This window comes from Nannospalax galili, unplaced genomic scaffold (assembly GCF_000622305.1).
Source record: "Nannospalax galili isolate Female #2095 unplaced genomic scaffold, S.galili_v1.0 scaffold339, whole genome shotgun sequence".
Taxonomy (NCBI): domain Eukaryota; kingdom Metazoa; phylum Chordata; class Mammalia; order Rodentia; family Spalacidae; genus Nannospalax; species Nannospalax galili.
The window spans coordinates 1601413-1616731 of NW_008344185.1; the positions used below are offsets into that span (position 1 = coordinate 1601413).

A 15319-nucleotide genomic window follows, 5' to 3' on the forward strand; every position below is an offset into this window, starting at 1 on the left:
ATCATAGAAAATAATCACCTTAGGTAAAGGAATAAGTAATTTAGGGAGTGACAAGGATCTCTCTGCTCACTTAAATTACCAGCATCACCTCCACAGGCTAATCCTTGCCCTCCCAACAGGATGCATGTGCTGTTCTCTGCTGTTCAAATTGGTTAGTGGGTTTCAGAAACATTGACAACTGCCTGAATTTTAACTTACAGCTTAGGTTTGTAATTCTCAGGATCCACTGAACCCACCTCAAAGTGCCACTCACCTTGCTGTGCCTGACCCTGGCTCCTGGATGCAGGTTCCCTTCCAGCTGCTCAGCTCAGTCCCCCAGGTTTCACCTGGTCAGGCTCCTGCTCTGCTCCACTGGAGGCTTGGGCCACCAGCTGCAGCCACCAGGTCAGGGCCGCTTCCTAGCGGCTGGTTGTCTATACAAGGCTGAATGCCAGGCAGAAGTGGCTTCCAAGGACCAGCCAGAACTTTGATTTGGCTCTAGCACAGCTAGCCAGCCGCCAGGCTGCCCTAACTAGGTTTTCCTGGCTGGAGCTTCACAGTCAGAGCCTTGGGACACACTGGGCAGGAAAAACTAAAGGGTTCCGTGAAGTAAAATTAACCTCTTCCCAGTTGTATTTCAACCTGCATACTCAGAGCACATTAAATATAATCAGAGAGATGAAAGGGGTCAAAGGGAAAGGTTACTAACATGGGATAGATTGCTCAAGTTTTAAATAAGGTCTCTGGACAACACTTCAAAATACTTAATTTGGGACCCTGATTTTCAATACATGTAAAAGTTTATTGAGGTGGTCCTAGGTGTATAGCTTAGCAGTACAGCACTTGCTGCCAGGCTCTGGGTTAGATCCCCAGCACCAAAACAAAAAACAAGGAAAATCTACCTTCACTCAAAGGAGCAACAGACTATCTATCTAAACCACCCAAGTATGAAATGAGAAAAGAGGATGGGGAAAGTTCACCTACACCATCCCTCTGTACAGAAATATCAGTGCTTATTTAGAAACACCATTTCCTCTTCAGTGTCCCAAACCCTCCCACATTCAGCTGCTTGCTACTCCACATTTGAACTGCCTCCAGGGGTTGAGCCAGTCTTTCACTCCTATTAAAATACAGAGGATTCGAGGAAGAAAAATAAACTCTTAGACACATCAGAGCCTCTGCCCTGTCTTGAGAGTAGACTTTGGATCATCAACAGGGATGCAAGGAGACTCTAAGGGATTGGGGGGGGTAGGTACAAAACTGGAATTGAATGCTTTATTTGAATAAAGGTATCCTTGAGTTCCATTAAGTACACAATTTGCAAGATAAAGGCTTAATATTTCTGATACTAAGCTGTAGAAAGAAATATCAAACTTATATTTTTAAATTAGATTCCAAGAACTATTAGTGGAACAGAAAATTGAGTGAAACAACAATTTAGGTGGAAAATTAAGTTAACTCTGAGATATTAAAAATAATTGCTTTTAAAAAGGGTTTGAAAGACAGCAAATCTAACAGAACACAGGAATAAGCAAAAAATAAGATATAATAAGTAAAAAGGTGGAAAATTAAGGAGAAAATATCTACAAATTAACATAAAAATTGTTCCTGGAGCCCCCACCCCCAAAAAGACATTCTTCGAAGCACACTACTCCCTAGAATTAATTAAAAGGCCTATTTGTCATAAAACTGAAGATCTGTTAAGAATTTGAGCCCCTTAGACAAAGCTATAATGAAAAATACACTTATACTATTTAAAGTATGATCCATATTTAAAACAAATCTGTTTATGGAATAGTTTTGAACAATTTCCATTTGGTCATGAATATTACAATCATTCTCCCTGAAGATGCACAAACAAATCATAAAATTAGGAAAACAGTACTATCAAGAATGTCAATTGGGCTACCCAGTGAACATTTGTACAGGTATAATATAAATACTAGCTACTGTTTCAACTTTAGAAATCAACCAATAGATATAACAAGGTAAACCAAGGTTATAGAACAGAATGCAAGTGTTAACTTTGGAAACATAAATACACAGTTTAGAACTGTTATGCTAAAAAAAGGGGGGGAAGAGTGCCTTGAACATCATCCCACGAAGTATACTTCTATGGTGAGTTAAAGGGAAATGAATTAAATCTTCATCTGTTTTAAAATTTTTCATCTATTTTGGCCAACAAAAAACGTATGTGAATAAAGCCAACAATCAGAAATTGTCAAAGGCAGTTAATTGTGGAATGAGGGATGACTATTTGGAAAACGTTGCTTTCTACTAGAAACACAACATTTTACAGTTATAGATGTTATCCTGATTTTTTGTTTTTATTGAATTTTTGTGTATTTCACACATAGCCTCTTAATCATTTTTACACACCCTTCCCCATCAGCATCCTCCTATAGCTCCCACATTGGATTTCATATATTCTGTCATTTATGTTAAGGCCCACTGAGTCAAGTTAGTATCCCCAGACGCCCCTCAGTGCAAGTTCATACATAGGGTCTAGTCAGCCTATCTCAAGTCACTCCCTTAAAGAGGATCAGCTGTTTCTCACCTAGAAGTAATTTTTAAGGAAATCATTCAAAACTATACCTAGAGATGAGAGTTAAAACAGAGATTTACATTTGGTTTGTGATGCTGATGGAAGTATGCAAGCTTTCCAGCTTTATATGTGATTCAAAAAATGTTATTTAGAGCTGGAGGGGGCTCATCAGTTAAGAGCACTTGCTCTTACAGAGGACCCAGGTTCAATTCCCAGCACCCATATGGCAGCTAACAACCACCTGTAACTCCAGCTCCAGGAGAATCAGACACCCTCTTCTGACCCCAGCAACTACTACAAACACACACACACACACACACACACACACACACACACACACACAGTGAACATACATACACGCAGGCAAGACCCACACACACAATAAATTTTTAAGTGCTATTTCTAGTCATTTGACTAAACAAAAATTAAAAATTTAGAAAGCTATCAGGATAGCTATGACTAAGATGCTCTAAGTAGAAAGAAAGAGACTATGAATGCTTTTGCAAACATAAATTAGAAGAGAGAAATAAAGCACACAGATATTACAAATAATGCAAATATTTTCATTCATTTAGTCTTTCCCAGAACTGAGATTACAAAATGAAGTATTTCCCAGATTCTCATTAGCTGAAGTTCCCATTTGAGCTGTGTATGTTGTGTATTATTCATCAGTATTCCTATATATCCACACATAGAGAACTACACACTGATAATCAACTATAGCATGGTAATCTATTTCCTTGTCTACTATTCATTCTTTTTATATAGACTCAACCCATTTTGAGAAAATCTATTCTTTGTGATTTCTGCCCTTTAGAGCTTAAAGTCAATCTTAATTTTCAACTCAAAGGTTTTTAATTCTATATAGTCTGAGCTTTTCAAAAATTATAAGGTTTTAGATATCATTATGGCATTTTCAAGTTTAAACTTCTTATAGTTTGTATGAAATTTTTTTTAATATGGCATTGAGGTAGGTATCTGGTAAACTCAAGATACGTAATGAATGAAAAAGACAGGGTTCTTTCTCTTATCAACTGTAAAATATGAATCAAAAATCATGCTGAAGAGCACTGCTTTTGTTAATAAATGGGTTTTGTTCTAAGACTAATTTACATTACCACATCTTGGCACTCTGGGATGCTATACATTAATATTTGATTCTTGTACGACTTGTTCACTGCATTGATTTCACAAGACACAAAACAGAAATTCAAAATATAAGAGCTAGGAACTACGACATGTAACAAAGAAAAAACGAAAAATGCCTTTGGAAAACTTAGGGAAAATACGTCTCATCTTTTATTTCTAAGGAAAGTCTGTATATTATAAAAACAAACATTTGTTATACCATTGAGTACAGAGCTCATATTGCAAACTTAACCATTTTCATTACACGTCTGATGATTTAAAAATCAAAATAACCTTGAAAGGCTTCATTCTTCCACTGTTTCGTGAAAATCATGTTATATTATACTGACACACTGTTGCTTTAAAGACTGAAGTAGAAATGAGACCCAGTAATTTTTAACCAAAAGGACAACATATACTATTGCTTGTTTTATAGGATCAATAAACACTATACTAAGACTTAGCACTTGGACATGAAATATGTCTTAACCTTCTGAAGAATATACTAGAAATAAGGAAAACAGAATGCATTAATATTTCCAGATAATACCATTTGTATCAGTAACTACAATGTTGTAACTTTCCGCATTTCACGTGAAGTTTTGGTGTTTCTTAAAGGAATGGGAGAACAGAAGATACAAAAAAAATGCCAGTTTTCACACTTCTATTAAAAATTTTAAAAATAAAATGACTTTTCTTCTCTGCATCAAAACTACCACAGACTTGAAGTATGTATGTTTGCTTTAATCCCATGATTCATCATCGACTGGATCAGGAGCTTGTGAAGACGAAATCCCTGCTGTGTTCAAAGTGTTCTTGCCCTGGTAATTCTTAAAAAAAAAAAAAAAAATGAAACAATAGTTATGACAGCCTTAATGCTACATTGTCCAGACTAAGAGCAGAGATTCAAGTTTTCTACCTTGTCTAAGTATACGTGATTTTGATGCTCTTTTGTATCTGACTCATTTGAGGGGGTGGAAAAAGGCCTATATAGACCTGGGGACGTCTAAATTGCATGAAATACATCAAGAAAAAGATTTTTTTAACCACTAGATTTTGAAAAGTAGAAAAATTTAACATATTACACTTCAAATAATCATTAATATTTAATAAGTGTACTCACTGCTTCTGTACCAAGAGATGCTGCATTAAAAATAGACATCAAGACTGGTAGCCCCATCACTTTAGCGTTTTGTCTTAATAATGTGGGTCAGGATTTTAAAATTAAAGAATTCTCTAGAATGTCTGAAAAGATCCCAGCAAATGCCAGGGAAAGGAATTAAGGTGAAGCCAGGTGTGCTGGCGCATGCCTCTTAAACCCAGCACTAGGGTGTGGAGATGGGTGGGGAGGAGGGTGGGGGGAGGGAGCAGATATATCTTTATGAGATAGCGACCAGCCTGGTCTACAGATCAAGTTCCAAGCCAGCAAGGGCTACAAAAAACAAAACAAAACAAAACAAAAAACCCAAAAAGGAATTGAGGTGTTTTAATATAACTCTCACAGTTCTGTGTATATGTGTATATATATACACATATACACATATATACAATTTTTTAAAAATTTAACTACCTTTTAGGCATGAAAATTATAGTTTCAGATGAATTACTGAACACTGTTACCTCAAGGTTTAAAGCACATTTTCAAGTAATTTAAGTCAGTTTATTTTTCTCCTAACCTTTCTAGTATCAACAGATGCAAACACAGTTCCTCTTCCACTATTATTGAAGCCAGGAGTAACATATGTACTAAAGGCAATTTCTTCCAACCACGCAGGAACATCTTGTTGAGCCTTTAAAAAAATTAAAATTAACTTCATATACAACATAAAAATCTCAAAGATTGGAAAAAGGTCTCAACAAAGAAATAAGCAACACTATTCAATTTTTAAATGTTTAAACTTACATCTGACAGAACTTTGACTAGAGGTTGTGCTAAATGATTATCTGATTCAGTATCAAAAAAAGAAATAGCTCTTCCAGTATTTCCACAACGCCCAGTACGCCCAATTCGATGAACGTATTCATCAATAGTAGAAGGAAGATCAAAATTGATAACATGCTGAACATTTTCAATATCTAGTCCTCTGGCAGCTACTGATGTAGCAACAAGAACTGGGCATTTTCCACAGCGAAAATCTCCAAGAGCCTGCTCTCTCTCCCTCTGTTCCCGATCGCTTGAAAGAAAAGGAAGGAAATTTGCATTAGAGCCACTTTTAAGAAAGTCATTAAAGTTCAACAAGCGATTTATTTTATTTTGAGGCAGGGTCCCCCTATAGTCCCAGCTGGCCTAGAACCCAATATGTAGACCAGGCTGGCCTCAATCTCACAGAGATCTGCCTACCTCTGTCTCCAAAAATTAAAATTAACTTCATATACAACATAAAAATCTCAAAGATTGGAAAAAGATCTCAACAAAGAAACAACACTATGGGATTAAAGGTGTGCACCATCATGCCTGGCAAAGCAATTTATTTTAAACAGTTAAAATGACAGCACTTAATATTAATGCCAACTTTCCACATATCAGATACTATAGTAATCCTTCCCAAGCCACCATTTTATGCTCACAGTTACTTTGACTAGAAAAATCATACCCTTTGTAGATGAGGTAAGATACAGCTAACAGAGTCAGAATATAGACTCCAGTAACACAAAAGTCAAGGCCTACCTATAACCTCAAGCTTTAAAGTCTTGAACGTGTCCCCCACCCCCACCCCAATTCAATTGCTTGATTAGAATCCTTGCTCAGAAAAAAAGTTTTAGAGTACAATTTCGGGGGGCTGGAGAGATGGCTCAGAGGTTAAAAGCACTGGCTGCTGCTGCAGAAGACCTGGGTTCGATTCCCTGTACCCACATGGTGACTTAAACTGTCTGTAACTCCAATTCCAGGGGAATCTGACTCCCTCTTCTGACCTCCATGGGCACTGCCTGATATAGGTGCACTTACATACATGCAGTCAATATACTCACACAAAAAATAAAAATTTTAAAACGTAAAATTTCAGAATTGTATATATTCAGTAATTATTATTTTAGATACATTAGTAAAGTATATTTACTCCAACTAAAAAATGTCAGGTGTCAGAAAGATTCAGTATAAGAGACATTTAGACATAAGGGTCAGGGATCTTTAAATGAAATCTTTTGAGAATTTCCCACTCCTTACGAAGAGCTTAAGGCAGACCTTTAACTTACCCATCTTTACCACTTAGTGCTTATAAACACAAAGAAAGTTTTGGGAGTTTAGCCAGTAAAGGTGCTTGTCACCAAGCCTGATGACTTGAGTTTGATCCCCAAAAACCACAGTGGAAAGAGAGAACCAGATCCCAAAAGTTGTCCTCTAACCTCCACATGTGTGCAAGTGCTAGGCACATACGTAAGCACACACATACTCTAACCTTGTTTAAAAAAGAATGAAGAGTAAGAGTTTAGCCCTTCTGGTTGTTACTGTACTGTCCTGGTACAAAGAATGAAAAAAAGTTAACAGTTTGGACTTTGAAAGAATACTGAATCCTAGGATTATGCCACACTACAGCACTCATTCATGTATTGCATGATGATGGAGACATATTCTAAGAAATGTGTCACTAGGCTATTTCATTTGTGCAAATATAATAGAATGTAATTACACAAAATAAGATTCTACATCACTAAGTGATATAATCTTATGGGACACAGTATCATATATGCCCGTTACCGACCAAAATATTGCATGGCGCATGTTTCTTAAATGCCAAACAAAAGTCATTTTCTTACTTTCCTCTCTACTCACCCATGAATACTTGTAGTTGATATTTTTTCTTGACAAAGAAAAGTTGCAATAAAATCTGCTTTTTTCTTGGTTTCAACAAAGACCATAGTTCTTTCATCACCTACAAAACAATGAAATTAACATTCTAACCAAAAAATTAAGAAAAGGAAAAAGGGACATATTAGAACAAGAAAGTTTGTTTCATCCACCACTATAAAGCATCCCCAAGCAGGCCTGGTATATGGAGGAAGTATTTCCTGAACTGATGTCAAGGAAAGAGAGGAGAACTATCTTCCTACCAGAGGGCTTTTTTAAAAAGTAAGTTTGCCATTCTCCTCAAGGAAAAAGAACTGCCTGATAACTTTTTAATTTCAAATTTGTTTCAGTTCCTTTTTCCCTATTTCCTTCTTTATAAATGTCTCTACTTCCAAAAATAATCCTAAAAATAACATCCCCCACCCAAAAAATAGCAACATAAAAACCTAGTGTTTACTTTAAATAAAACAAATTGTATCTGAGTAAAGACAGTAATTCAGATAGTGAAGTGTGCAGAATCTTGAAGAAACAGCATTACAAGGCAAAAGGAAAAGGTATGAAGGCTCTGGGACACTGACATTCTCATGCTGCTCAAATATATATACATACACACACACACACACACACACACACGCGGAGGGAGGGAGGGAAGGGAGGGAGAAAAGAGGCACCCACTTGCCTTGGTCACTGTGAGCAATGGTAGCAGCAAGTATTAGGGCAATGAGGCAGAAATGTAACTGTTACAGTTATGAGCAAAGAGTGGAGGGTGAGCAAGGGAAAGCAGCAGGAGATGAAGTCCACTGAATAACATTACTTGGAGAAAAGGAAGGTTTTGAGCAGAGTTGTGATGTGACTTAGCAGTTAATGAAATATATGTATGTTTACATATACGTATGTTTGTTTTCGTTAAGACAGGAACTTTACTGTGTACTTCAGGCTGGCTCAACATCTCAATACCCCTGGCTTAAGCCTCCTGAATGCTAAGATTCCAAGCATGCACCACCACATCCAGCTTTCCAGATACATATGATGGTAGAACCAAGAGGATTTTGCTATTTGATCAGAGGTATAAATAAGAAAAGAAACCAGGAATGACTTTAGTGACTATGAAACTGAAAGAATGAAATTAACATCAAATGGTAAGGAAAGGCTGTAAGGAAAAAGGGTTTTAGGTGCCACAGAGATGGCTCAGTGGTTAAAAGCAGGTACTGCTCTTACAAGGGACCCAAATTCAATTCCTAGTACCCATATAAGGCAGCTCACAACTTCCTGTTAACTCCAGCTCCAAGGGATCTGACACCCTCTTCTGCATTCTGTAGATACCTTCATTCACATGCATATACCCATACAGACATACCCACAAATATACATAAAATTTAAAATTATATATATATGTGTATATGTGTGTGTGTGTGTGTGTGTGTGTGTGTGTGTGTGTCTTTTTGAGATAGGATCTTCCTGTAGCCTCAGCTGTCCTGGAACTCACTATGTAGACCAGGCTGGCCTTGAACTCACAGAGATCCACCTGCCTCTGCCTCCCAAGCACTGGGATTAAAGGCGTGCGCCACCACACCTGGCCCTAAACTAAGATATTTTTAAAAAGAGTAAGAAAAAGGGCTTCAAGGACTGGGAATATGGCTCAGTTGGTAAAGTGCTTCCCATGCAAGAAGCATGAAAACCTGAATTTGAATCCCCAGCACCCACGTCAAACAGTGGACATGGTCGTGTATGCCTCTAACCTCAGCACTGAGGAGGTGAAGTTAAGTGGATCCTTGGGGCTCACAGGCTACCTACTCTAGTCAAATTAGTTGAGCTCCAGGTTCTGTGAGACCCTATCTCTAAAATAAGGTGTGGCTAATGAGAGCAGGCACTTTACCATCTGAGCCATCATGTCTATGTTCACTCTGAATCTGTTACTGAAGCAACAGAACTGAAGCTGTAACCTTGCTATGCATCTATAATTCAGAAAGAGCTCTATTCACTATGAAATCGCTGTTAAAATACCCAATGGGAGTATTAATACAAGTCTCTTAAAGAAGCTCTATTCTGACTGATTTACAGATATGAATAAAATATAAAAATGTAATCAAAATAAATATTCTTAAAATTCCCAGAAAGTGGGACTGGAGAAACGGCTCAGCAGTTAAGAACACTAACTGCTCTTGCAGAGAACCTGGGTTCGAATCTCAGCACCCACATGGCAACTAACAACTGTCCATAACTACAGTTCCAGGGGATCTGAAGCCCTCTTCTGACCTCCATGGCATTGCACAATATGGGTGCACTTACATACATGCAGACAGTGCACTCATACCCATAACATGGAAATAATAAAATATTAAAAATTCCCAGAAATTAAATGTGTAATACTTTTTAAATTTCTGAAAAACTTATTTCAAATACTAAGTCAGAAACATTTTAAGATGCCAAGTTCATGCAATTAAGTGAAATGTTTGATTAGACTGATTAATCTTGATTTTTTTTTAAAAGTGCTATTATTTTTCCTACTATTAACAAGTATTATATAAACATGTATCAAAGAAGGTAAAATCATTGCTATATTAAGAACATGCAAATTTTCATTCAACTACACTGGACCATTATTCAATTTATTTATGAAATAAACCATTTTGAAGATTATTCTCAAAACTTTTAGGTAACCTAAAACAGTAGGCAATGTTTGGGAGTATAACATGTCTTGGGGACTACAAATGGCTCAGGGGGTAAAGGTGGATGCTACCAAGTCTGACAACTTGAGTTTATTCTCTGGAATCCACATGTTAGAAGGCTAAAATCTGCAAGCTATCCTCTGACCTATCCATTGACACAAGTGCAATGGTGCACACACACGCGCGCGCACACCCACACCCAATAAATAAATGTAGAAAAAATTTCAAAACATTTCTCAATAGTCCACCTTTATCCTCAATTTCCTCTGAGACAGATTTACTATGGTTAAAAGTTATAATTAGCACAAGTGCTTACAATTACATTAGGAATGACAGAGATAGAATATAAACTACATGTGCTTTTGATTCTCTAAGGAAAAAAGATTGAATATCTCCAGGTTTTTGTTATACAAAACCTGTTATTTCTTGTTATTTACCATATTAAAATTAATTAAAAATTAAATACTTATTTGAACATAAAGCATCTTGTTTCAATATAATTATTAAAATCGTTTCTATACCTTTCATAGCCCTTACAAGGTTCCCAGGGACCCTGAAAACACTTACTTTGTTCTAAAGTATCAATGTGTTAATGAATATCGAAAAAGCACAGTGAAACACGAAACTTGGAAGACCAATTTTATTTGCTTTGATTTACAACACAGAAGGTAAAAATCTGTGAAATATGTAAACATTTCAGCAAAGTTCAATCAATTTATGGAATTACTTGGTGTGCTCATGTTTAACAACTTTACTTGCAGAATGAAAGGTCACTCCTTAATATACTTGTCATTTGTCTATGGAAGCAGGAATACCTGTGACTTCCTAGCTTTTGATTAATTAGGAAAAGAAAAAAATAAATAAAAGCCCCCTACTTACGAGAGTGCTATGGTTCTTTACAACTATGCTAACTTCTGTTCATTTCTAAATGCCAGGAGATAGTTCAGTGGGTAAAGTGCTTGCTGCATAAACATGAGAACTGAGTTTGGATCCCCAGAACCCACATAAAACCAGACATGGCAGCACATATCTATAATCCCAGTGTTCCTATGGTGAATGGGAGACACAGACAGGAGAATCCCTACTTCATAAAGTCTGTCTTGAAAATTAATTAGCACATGTCAGGGCTGGAGAGATGGCTCAGCAGTTAAGAGCACTGACTGTTCTTGCAGAGGACCAGGTTCGATTCCCAGCACCCACATGGTAGCTACGAACCATCCTTAACTCCAGTTCCAAGGGAATCCGAAGCCCTCTTCTGACCTCTGCGGCATTGCGTGACACGGGTGCACTCACATACATGCAGGCAATACCCTCATAAAATTTAAAAAAAGAAAATTAACACATGTCAAAGTACTAAAGTTGTATGCAGCTCACAGATATTATTCCTATTTTTAGGTGCTTATGTGTTATAAAACATCTGCTAAAACAGCTCATCTCAAAGTATCTAGCTTTCAAAAGTTTTCTAAGCCAAGTGTGGAACCTAACTGTATTCCCAGCACTTAAAAAACTGAGGTAAGATCACTTGAGATAGTCAGGCAGGTAGAAAGGAGGGCAGGAAGGAAGGTTAGAAGGAGGGGAGAAGGGAAGAAGGGAGGTAGGTAATGGGAAGGGAGGTAATGGAAAAGAAAGTTTTTATAAAATAGTAAAAACTATAGAGTCCAGACAGTGAAATTAATATGAGACGATTCACTAGAAGCATTCCAGGTTAGTCACATCTATACAGCAAGACCCTGCCTAAAAATAAAATTAAAAAAAAACAAACAACTAAAGACCAGAAGTTTTTAAATACTTACTAAAACACCATTCCAACTTTTCTTTTTGTTCATTACTAGGGTTGACTGACGTCCTGTCTTCCCATTCTCCTCTCTCAACAATGACATTCAAACCAAAATAGAATTACTAATATAGGGGATTATAGATGGAAAGATAGTATTGCATGTAAGTAGATCCAACTTGTGAAATGATATGAAGGCATCAGAGTGATCATATGAAATTATTTCTAGTCTCAAAACAAAGCTATTTCAAACAAAAAAAATTTAGAGAAGGGAAGAGAAATTTTTTTCTCATGGGTATTATGAAGGATAGAACATGTATACATCCTCAAGTCTGCTCTAGCCCTAAAACTCTTTAAATCTTATTAATATGAGAAGATTCACTAGAAGCAAAAAATGGAGAACCAGAAACAAAAACAAGAGTTCTCTTTGTTTTTCCTTTAGGGTTTTGCTAAGTAGGCAGGCCAGCCTCAAACTCAGATCCTCCTGCCTTATCTTCCTGAGAGCTGGAATTACTGGTATGTTCAACTATGCCCATCTTGTAAAACTAGCTTTTGCTAGAGTAACAGTGATATACACAAGTTTTATATTAAGCCTTTTTAGTTTTCTAAAACAAAAAATATGTACTCTTCTGAAATTATTATTATTATTTTTGGTCTTTTTGAGACAGGGTCTCCCTGTAGCCCCAGCTGTCCTGGAACTCATTATGTAGACCAGGCTGGCCTTGAGCTCACAGAGATCCACCTGCCTGTGCCTCCCAAGTGCTGGGATTAAAGGTGTGCACCACCACGCCCGGCCTGAAATACTTTTTAGTTAAATATTACATTATATGTCTTATAAACCTATATTCAATATTGATGGAGATAAAGGACTATATTTTTATATAATTTACATAAAATTAGATCAAAGTCATCTATAAAAGCTTTAGTGAAGAAGGAAATAAAACTTATTAAAATTATACAAAATAGTGATTTTTAAAAATTAGTCATTTAAAAAATTCAAAATCATGATAAAAATAATTATATCAAAATAAGATACCTATGTTTCGTAGAATTTCAACAAGTTTCTCTCTTTTTGAGTACTGGCCAACTTGAAGAATGGTCTGCTGAACATCTCTGCAAGCTCCTCCCACTTGTCCAACAGCAACAAATAAATAACTTGACTTTAAGAACTCCCCAGCCAACCTTAAAAGACAAAACATTATTCCTTAGCTTATCCTCTAATTATTCTCCTGATTTTAGAGCTTCATATGCTATTTCCATCCATATTAATTAGACAACTTAAAACAGTGATAAGATGGTTTACTTACATCACCCAAGTACTATTTTCAAAGATCATGATAAAATGTTAAGATTTTACAAAATATACAATTACTATCAAAAAAAAGTTTGTGTCAAACTATAGGCATACTAATTTCCAGTGGATCTTCTGTCCATGCAAAGCTATGTGAAATGTGTATGTAAAAATACAAAAAAATTGTGAACCATAATGCTAACTATAACAAGCAGAATTTTTAATTAAATACTGAAATGTGGGGGCTGGAGAGATGGCTGAGCAGTTAAGAATACTGGCTGCTCTTGCAGAAGGCCAGGGTTCAAATCCCAGCACCCACATGGTGGCTAACAAACATCAGTAACTCTAGTTCCAGGGGATCTGACACCCTTTTCTGACTTCCGTGGGCATTGCATGACACAGATACACTGATACATGCAGGCATAACATTCATACATACAAAATAGAGGTTTTTAAATATTTAAATGTAGGGGCTGGAGAGATAGCTCAGCAGTTAAGAGCACTGACTGCTCTTGCAGAGGACCCGGTTCGATTCCCAGCACCCACATGGCAGCTACGAGCCATCCTTAACTCCAGTTCCAGGGGAATCCGAAGCCCTCTTCTGCCCTCGGCGAATCCGAAGCCCTCTTCTGCCCTCGGCGGCATTGCACAACACGGGTGCTCTCACATACATGCAGGCAATACACTCACACATAAAATTAAAAAAATATATAAATTATTTTAAAAATTCAATTAAAAAATTCAAATGTAGCTCAACTACATTTAGGGGATAGAAATGTAGCTTAACTGTCAGAGTGCTTGCTTTCATGCACAAAGCCCTAAGTTTCACCACCAGCACTGTAATCTCAGCCCCTCCACCTCAGGAGGTGGAGGCAGAAGGATCTAAAAGTTCAAGGTTGTCCTTAGCTACAGTCTGAGGCCAGCCTAGGCTATATGAGACCCTGTCTCATATAAGTTTAAGGCCTTAATTCTATTCTAACCTCATAGCTTCTTGAATATATGCTATTAGGATTTGTTTTCTGAAATATTACTTTCTAGTTAAATTACTATGATTGCAATGAATAACTGAACAAACCAGATTACAGATCAGTACTTTTAGTGTCACAACACTAAAATGTTATTGGTAGGGACACTGCCAATTAAGACAGCAGAATTTTTAGCAGTAAATGGGGAGTTCCAAATTTATCTCTGGTAAATTTTTCCCCCTTACATAGCAATTCCTTATTTTCTAGCCATTTTTTTCAAATGCCACAAAATAGCTCAAACTCAGCATATGCAGAATCTGAATAAATTACTGCTGCTTATTGTTCCTTACCTCTCTCTTACCATAAAAGCCAAGCTTCTCAAGAGGGAATACCCTCTCACCCAGGCAACTGAAATTCTTAATGTACCACACCATGTTCTTTAGTGTCTGTGTTAAGCATACTTGAAGCAAGAATTGGGAGCACAAAGATAAACATAGCAATATCAGCCTCAAATGAAACAGTTATTATTAAAAAGTATTACAATTCAACACTAGAATAGTTAACACTAAACAGTTACTAAATTCGAATAAATATACAATGAGTTTTGGTTTTGGTTTTGAGACAGGGTCTCCCTGTAGCCCCAGCTGGCCTGGAACTTGCTATGTAGAGCAGACTGACTTCAATCTCACGGAAATCTGCCTGCCTCTGCCTCCTGAGTGCTGGGACTTAAAGTGTGCACCACCACACCCAGGCTATATATGCAATGTGTTACAGTTTCTTTCACAAGATACATTGACAGGAAATGGATGAAATGAAATTTATTTAGGAGAGCCTTCAAGTTTTAACCTTGATCCAGGGAAGCAGCAGGCAAGTAAAAGACCTAAACTGAAGAGAAGCATAGAGAAGAAACTAAGTCTCTTGAGTACACTAGGAAATAACTGTCAAGCTAAGTATTGCTGAAGGACGGAAAATTAAAGAAACATGAAGGAGAAATTACCATGATTCAAAAGACTATGAAACTATTATTCCAAAAAAAGAAAGACTGAGAAACATCTGGGGACACAAAATTGATTCCATAGGCCTTAGCATATATGACAGAATGCTGTCTATGTCAAGATAACCAGGAAGCAGGGAAAGGCAGATAAGAAAAGCACACAAACAATATATAACCTTCCAAGCCA

The 15319-nt window shown here is 36.9% G+C and overlaps 1 protein-coding gene across 1 annotated transcript in view; it reads right to left on the reverse strand.

Annotated features, from left to right (window-relative positions):
- Window positions 1-4395: 4395 nt before the first annotated feature.
- Window positions 4396-15319, reverse strand: part of Ddx4 (DEAD-box helicase 4) — an 86187-nt gene continuing 75263 nt past the window's right edge. The window contains 5 exon segments of the mRNA XM_008840383.1: window positions 4396-4482; window positions 5329-5442; window positions 5556-5826; window positions 7425-7524; window positions 12919-13064. Of these exon segments, the coding sequence (XP_008838605.1) occupies window positions 4396-4482; window positions 5329-5442; window positions 5556-5826; window positions 7425-7524; window positions 12919-13064 (718 nt within the window).